The 7,359-nt window shown below is 44.8% G+C and overlaps 1 protein-coding gene across 9 annotated transcripts in view; it reads right to left on the bottom strand.

Annotated features, from left to right (window-relative positions):
* Window positions 1-382: 382 nt before the first annotated feature.
* CNTRL (centriolin) overlaps window positions 383-7,359 on the bottom strand; it is an 89,703-nt gene continuing 82,726 nt past the window's right edge. For 6 of the 9 annotated variants that reach the window (XM_037059177.1, XM_037059178.1, XM_037059179.1 and 3 more), the window contains 7 exons: window positions 6,842-7,047; window positions 5,659-5,799; window positions 4,067-4,339; window positions 3,833-3,895; window positions 2,567-2,773; window positions 1,271-1,354; window positions 383-1,018 (listed from right to left, as the gene is read on the bottom strand). In XM_037059177.1, coding sequence (XP_036915072.1) covers window positions 1,298-1,354; window positions 2,567-2,773; window positions 3,833-3,895; window positions 4,067-4,339; window positions 5,659-5,799; window positions 6,842-7,047 — 947 coding nt within the window. In that variant the 3' untranslated portion in view covers window positions 383-1,018; window positions 1,271-1,297. Of the gene's footprint in view, window positions 1,019-1,125; window positions 1,355-2,566; window positions 2,774-3,832; window positions 3,896-4,066; window positions 4,340-5,658; window positions 5,800-6,841; window positions 7,048-7,359 lie in introns of those variants that run through there. The other 3 variants (XR_005068403.1, XM_037059176.1, XM_037059180.1) reach the window with 3 other exon arrangements.

Genomic DNA, 7,359 nt, shown 5'->3' with positions numbered 1-7,359 from the left:
GCCAGTTGTAGCCACACAACTTTGTAGGAGTATAAACCTCAGTAAGTGGAAAGGGATTGCTGTACTGCTGTTCTGTGTTGTGGTTAACTCGGCTTACTGCACATCACGGGTCAGGCTGCCTCCGGGCCTAGAAAGTCCTTGGGAACGGTTTAAAGCCTGTCTGTTCCATGTAATCTCATACTTCACCTATCCCATGGGAGTAATTGTGTTGCCGCACATTTTGACAGTAATTGCTACTCTTGTGTTTATAGAAATAATGTATTTACAGACCAGGAGTTAAGCCATTAATTACAGGAACACAAAATTGTAAAAGTCTAAACATAACTGGAACTTACCATTGGATCAGATTCTCTCAAGTACAAAATTCTTTTTCCATCAAATAGTTTTGATTGAAGAAAGCACCTGAAATGTAATAGTTTTATAATAGATATTTCCTAAGATGAGATATATAGATAGGTACAATATACTTCAACCTCCAGCCAAAAGATGGAAAACCATTTGAAAGATTGTCATTTCTTAGAATTAAGGTAATAATATGATGGCTTCTGAAATGTAAAGTCAGAGGCAGCCTCAAATTTATTTTACCTTTTATTTTCATACGAAAATAGATTTTAAGCAAATCCAAAAATAACTTGACACTTATAAATGAAGAGGGACCTAAGTATACTTTTTCTTTGTGACTACAGAGTTTAACAGTTTATAGATTCAAATTCGCAGTTACATTCATCATAGGTTTTATAAAAACACGTTTCAAAGATTAAAAAAAATGCTCAGCCATCTAGTACCCTGGTTTAAATTGTATATAGCTACTCCCATATGTACAAACGATTTACAAAAACCCCTGGCCTTAATGGTCCAAGTGAGATAAACCACAGTGGAGTTTCAGCATCTGAAATCACTGGATCTTGATAAACCAAATGGCATCCCAACTATGAAGTTCATGAGGTAGTGGAGAAGGTCTTTCCTCATAATTATGTAAGACAGTCTTTCCTCATCTGGCTGAACCATTTCTTTCTCCCTATAGTAAGACAAAGAAAAAAAGGATAAATTCTTCCAACAGTACAAATAGGTCTTCAATTAACAGAACTAGCATGACAGCAATAGGTAAAAAATGTATTTGAGTACCTCTTTGGAAAAATGTTTTAAGATGAACCACTATAAAATTATCTGAGAAAAAAGTTTAAAAGATACTTTTCCTAAGACGATGATAAACTACAGTTCAAGATTTTCCAACTGAAAATGCTGGTTAAGAACTATTTGCAACAGGTACCCTGTGAGCAGGAAGCTGGGAATGGCATCAGTGTCGGTAGTCTCGTGATTTTGACGGACCTTGCAGAACTTGGTGGAAGGAGCTCTGAAAAGGTAGATAAAGCATTAGGCTCAGACTCCAGTGTAGTAGAGGCTTTTGTCTCAGAGACTGGGATTACTACCCCAGATTCCAAAATAATGTTAACAATCACCCCTGTCCATTGTGCCTCTAACCCTCCTCTGTTACTCTCTTGAATTTAGAGCACCAGAACTCTTCTGGCTGCCACTGCCATCTAATCATCGAACCCGGCTCCCAAACCCTTGCACATACATCTCCCACTGCTGGAGGCAGGCGGTCTCATCTCCAAAGCCACCTGACACCCTCTTCCTTAAGTCACACCCTGAGCCCCATGATGGTTTGGGTCTGTACCTGACTTGGGTCCTACCATAGAAGGTTGCAAAGTAATCATACTTCAATCTTGGCTCTGCTGCTAGTCAGCTTGTGCCTAGTAAGGAGGCAGTTGCCCCTGAATGTTCCTTGTGGCTCAACCACTCCATATGCTGCTCTGGGAAAGACAGGTTAGCCCCTAAGTCCTGGTTTTGTCTTCTGTGATGCTGACATCATTTTTCATTGTACATAATTTCCTTATCTGTATAAAGGGATAATCCTACCTCCCAGAATGTAAAGACTAAGAAAACATACGTAAAGGGTTTGGTACATAGTAGGCACTCAAAATGGTAGCTATTACCTGTCTCTGATGGTAGTACTATGTTACTATTTACCAACCCATGAGTGTATTTTATGTTCCCCTTAGAAGATTAACCATATCTAAGTCACTCAGGAAACCCTTGTGAAATTATGGGGTTTTGAAAATAGACCCTGGGTTAAGAGGTCTGTGTTCAAACTTTGCTAGGAATAACAGTAGGCACAGTCAGTCACTTTCCCCCAGCATATAGGGGACGGACCGACTATACCCAGACTCATACTGGCCTCCCAGGTCTAAACGCTGTACAAGCCAGTAGAGCAGAGGGGAATGTGGAAATGGAGGACGTCAACAGCAGAATTAAGCACGTCCCTGACAGGTCATCCCATCTCCAGTTCTAGTCGGTTTCCTAGGACCTCAGTTTCTACATCTATTAACCAGTCAGTTGCAGTTTTTCTAGGGACCATGACAAAAACAAGTCTTAATTAGGACAAGTTTTCCAGAGATTTGAAGGTGGCATTTTTTCCCCCTCCTGAGTCTCTAGATTATATACCCTGAAGCTTTCAGGTGCCTTCCAAGTTTAGGTCAGACCCTTGCAAAGAGCTCCCTTTTACCTGGCTTGGTCCGAGCTGACAGTCCTCTGTGAGAGAAGAAGATTCCAGCTGAGACACGTTGGGTGACGTGGACTCTACAGACGTGCTGGTGACCAGTTCCCCTAAGGCATCGACTTGTCTCCTCAAGCTGTGTAAAGTGCCCTCTGTCTGCTGCTTCCCTTTGATTAACACTTCTGCTTGCTTGGACATGCAGCGTCGAAGTTGGGCCTGAAAGTGTTAGGGTAGAATTTAGGGTTTTATACAGAAGAAATGTACCAGTACTATTTATTACTCAGTAGCTTCCTCGTGTTTAACACTTGATAGGCAAGTCTTACTACCATAAAGTAGGAATGAGTGCTGAAAATGCTCCTGTCCTAAAAAACTTTTTTAAAAAATAAAAAAATCTGGAGACACACACTGCTGTTAGTATACGTGAACTTGTACATTCTGTGTTCCCATTAACTGGGCCTTTTACTCAGCCTATTGTCCCCACTGTAAGTGTGCTGAGGAACCCCCCACTAAATTACTGCCTCCTCTCTTCCTTTTCTGCCCAGACTCAGAAGACTGGCTTATACCTGATGTCTTTAGTGTCTCCCACAATGGCTTTAATCGTCAAGCTCAGACTACTTTCTGGCTTCTCAGTGCCGCATCTTTGAAATGCTGCTCTCAAAGCCTACAGGGCACTGTCCCACAGAACTTCCTGTCCTGAAGGGAGTGAGCTCATCCGTGCCCTCTGATGTTGTAGCCACTGGTGTGTGTATCTGTTCTCTAAAGACACATTCTGTCTTCTCTTGTTCTAACTCACTTCAGTTTACAGCTCTTAACCCCAGCCTTTAGGTCAGCACCAACCACTAAATCCTGGACTCCTCTTTTCAGCTGCCTACAGATAGACGGGCTTCCCTGGACAAGTAGCAAGGCCTTCGTGTCTGACACCAGACTGCTTTTCCTATACGTCCAACCTTTCCCCCAACCACTGGCCTGTGAGCTGTGTTATCATTTTCCACTTCCTGTCCCAAATGCTTAGTTTCTGTCAGTTCTTGAGGTGAAGCAGCGTTACACAGGTTAAAGAATGCTGGGCTTAACAGCAGAATTCATGGTTTTGAGTACGGTTCCTGCCACTCAACTATGTGACGCCAACTTCTCTGAGCTTCAGCCACGGAATCCATACAACTGCTGTGAGCCCTGCAACGCAGCCCATGTGACAACAGTAGCTGAACGCAAGCAACCTCCCCCACGCTCCTCACGATGCCAAGAAACAGGCTATATATGTATTTTGCAAAGGACAACCTTGAGTCGGTCCTCTCGGTGACGCAGTTTCTCTCGCAGTGCTTCTCCCCGCCAGTGTTCATCCTTTTTCAGAGGGAAAGGGAAACATCAATCACCACACACCGCTGCCAGTAACCAACCAGCCTTTTCCTCCTGTCCTCCCCACCGTCAAGTCTGACTTCCGGCTAATCCAGGCGGAGGTGGGAACCAAATTATCCTCTACAACGTCCAGAGAATAGCAGGATAAATCCTTACCATTATGTGAATTTGGGAAAAATTAGGTTTTTCTTCAAAAGGTGATGGTCTCTCACTCATGGTGAATGGAAAGTTCTCTTTCAAGCTCTCCAACCCTCCTCCTAGGTTTTCATTCCTTCCCAAAACAGCTTCCAGATCTGGGGGTAGTTCTGGAAGAAACTGATTCAGATTCTTTAGGCTGGTTCTGATTTCATCTTTCACCTCGGATTTCAGCGTCCTCATTGCTTCATTGATTTCCATTTGTCTTCTCTCCAAGTCGTTTTGGTTTGCCATCTGAAAAGTGAGAGTCAAAGGCCACACTGGTAAAGTTTGGGACTGACTTAGAATTGAACTGTTTAATGTGTCATGTCTTTAAAGATCTACAAATGTCCAAAGCTTGTGGTTTTTCAAGTACTGAAGCACCTATGAGCTACTGAGGAAACACTTTCTCTGCCCTTGAGTGCGGCGACTGCCACTTGCACGAGCACCGGCACAGCGCTTGTTGACAGTGTGGCACTCGCAGGAGTCAGTCTCTGGATGAGACGCAGCAGGTTTCAGCCTCACTGCCAGCAACCTTGACCACATGAGCTAGGGCAAGTTTGCTAACTTCTGAGCCGGCCACCTCATTTCTACAAGATAATACCTTGCATTAAAAAATGAGAACTAGGTGAGAATTTATATGAAACACCTCAGTGGTACCCAATAAATGACAACTAGGAGAAAAGGGCCATTTGCTGAAACAGGTCGTAAATGACCTAGATGATAAAAGTGGATGTTGCAAGGGGTCTTAGAAGTGAGCTGGTTGAATGCTTTTGTTCTAGAGGTGAAGAAATCGGTGGTTTGAGCAGTCTAGAGGTTTCCTCAGGCAGTACAGGTGGTGTTGAATACCTGAGACTATTCTATGTGGCTCTCTCCAAAAAAAGGTTATTGAAGATAAGTAGTCACAACCACTGGTAATTGCCCTTCGAAGCTTGCAGAGGCTTGGGGACTCAAATACATTTTTTTTCTTCAACCAAAGTGGGTGACTTTAGGGGTGGTTTAGAGTCACAGATGAAATCGAACAACCACATGGGGTTGTCCAAAGGACAAACTGGCAGGATGAACTGAGTGGCCATAGCAGCCCGACAAGAGTTCTGGGTGGCCCGGATGCTGCTGACACTGGCTAAGGGACATGGGGGGCCTCTAGGAGGAGACTCTCCAGGCTGAGTGGGAACCCCTCTCACACCCACTGCAGGGTGGCGAAGCTTCCCCCGGACTCACTTTTTCTTGCCCAGGAGTTTGGCTCTTACAGACTTGTTTCTGACCTAAAATCTAACATTTCAATACACGTCTTTGGGACATGATAAAATTTTATGCTAAACAACTTCATTTTTCCCTCAAAACCAACATGAAAAGTCTGTTGAAAAATATATTTGAACAAGTACTTTTTTTTAGACTAGAAAACCAAATTTGACTTAACAGACATTCTTATAGTCAGCTTTCACAATTTCCACAAAGAAATACCCCTCTGTAAGAGCCATAGGAGAAATGGACTCTGTCCGAGGCCCTGGGGCGTGAGTGTGCCTCGAGAGTCCTCTCTGTCCGGGACCACTGGCAGGGGCTGTGGGGCGCACCTGTCTCTTGAGCTCCGTGTACTCGTGCTGCATCTGGCTGAGCTCCTTCATCAGGCGCCTGGCCCGTTCGTGGTTGTCCTGGGCCACCTGTTCGATTGTTGCCATTTCCTTCTGCATGCAGCTGTTCTCCTGCTTTTGCTCCTAGCGTGGAAGGGGGAAAATGACTGTGGCCCAGCACATGGAGATGTCCCTGCTGGCTTACACACTCACTAGCTGTGTCACTTCATTTCCCCTCTGGGCCACAGCTTCTCTAGCTGTGAAATGCAGGCAGTTCTACCTGCCTTCTTTAGAAGCTGTGGTAGAGCTGCGAGGACATACCCTCTCAGAGTCTGTTAGCCCAAAGTCTGAGTCCTAGATCTTCAACATTCCTTTTGATAATAAGTTACTTTCCCTTTCTGAGCTACGTTAATTATCTGCAAAGATTAAAATCTAGGTAGCTATACATTATCTTTACAATCATGTTGCCCTACCATTAGTTGTAAGAGTATCTATCACCATCTGAAAAACACACATGATTTAAACATGTCCCATGTTTAAATGTGCATGTTCCATGCACACCAAAGGGCTTCATGAACTCTCCGAAAGTCAGACAACCCATCCCTGTGACAGTCCCTATTGCTGCCTGTCTGCCTCCATCCGCCATAAACTGATTTTGAATTCATCTGAGTATTACCTCCCAAAATTTATTTATTATCTCCCCAAATTTATTTCAGGAATAAAAGCGTACTTAAATGGGGCTTCCTGGTTTTAGGATAATTGATTAAAGCTAACATTGACTGGAAAGGGTAGGCTGAGAAAACGCAGGGAGCATTGACTGCAGCTGTGTAAATGCCTTCAGATACCTTCCTTCCCCAAAGCCCCTGCACTGCCCCTCCCCCCGCCCCCCCCCCCGGGGGGAGGTAAGCAGCGGCTCACTAGCTGAGAGTGAGTGCTCTCTGCTTTGTGCTGACATGGTGTCTTCACAGGACCATCTTTCCAGCCAGCCCAATGGGGCTCCTCTAGGGCTGCAGCCTGGACGCAGGTAAAACTGACAATCAGCTTCAAGAACTAATTATGCCTAAATACACCAAAAGCAACAGCTGGGGTGCCAGGTAATCTACTTCCTCTACACTGAAGCAGTGTTTCAGTTTCAACATTTAAATGCATCATTCGCTCATAAACCGCCAGGGCAGCAGGTACTCACCAGAAGATTTTTCTCCAGCTGGCTCCGCTGGACCTTAAGTGCTTCCTTCAGGCTGAGAACCTGTTTCTCAGATTTCTTCCTCTCTGTCAAGAACTGGTTCCGCAAGAGGCTGAAGTCTGCCCTCATAGAATCTGTCTCTTTCTGGAGAGCCAGCAGCTCATTTGACTTTTCCACTAATTGCTGTTCTCGTTCTGAAAGCTGTTGTTCTGAAATGAGCATTTTCAGTACTTTAGCCAGAGGGCCTGGGCTGGCTGCGGGCAGAACTTTCCTTCCCACATGGGCAGACTGCGTATGAGGGAGGAGTGATGTGCCACACTCCCTTCCCTTGCCGAGTCTCCCAAGTCCCCCTCCAATACACCAGAGGCCCAGAAAAGGAGGCCTCTTGACATAACTGGTGCCTCTTGACATAATTGGGGGTCCTGACTCCAACAGGAGTGTCCTTAGCTACTGTGTCCTTTCTAAGTCTTTGACTCAAAAACAGCCCTAATCCTGAGGTGCAGGGAACATGGAACAAGCTG

This window comes from Sturnira hondurensis, unplaced genomic scaffold, assembly GCF_014824575.4.
Source record: "Sturnira hondurensis isolate 20B ecotype Veracruz unplaced genomic scaffold, ASM1482457v3 Scaffold0010448, whole genome shotgun sequence".
NCBI lineage: Eukaryota > Metazoa > Chordata > Mammalia > Chiroptera > Phyllostomidae > Sturnira > Sturnira hondurensis.
The sequence above is the reverse complement of the archived record's forward strand: the minus strand, read 5'-3'. Positions and strand labels throughout refer to the sequence as shown.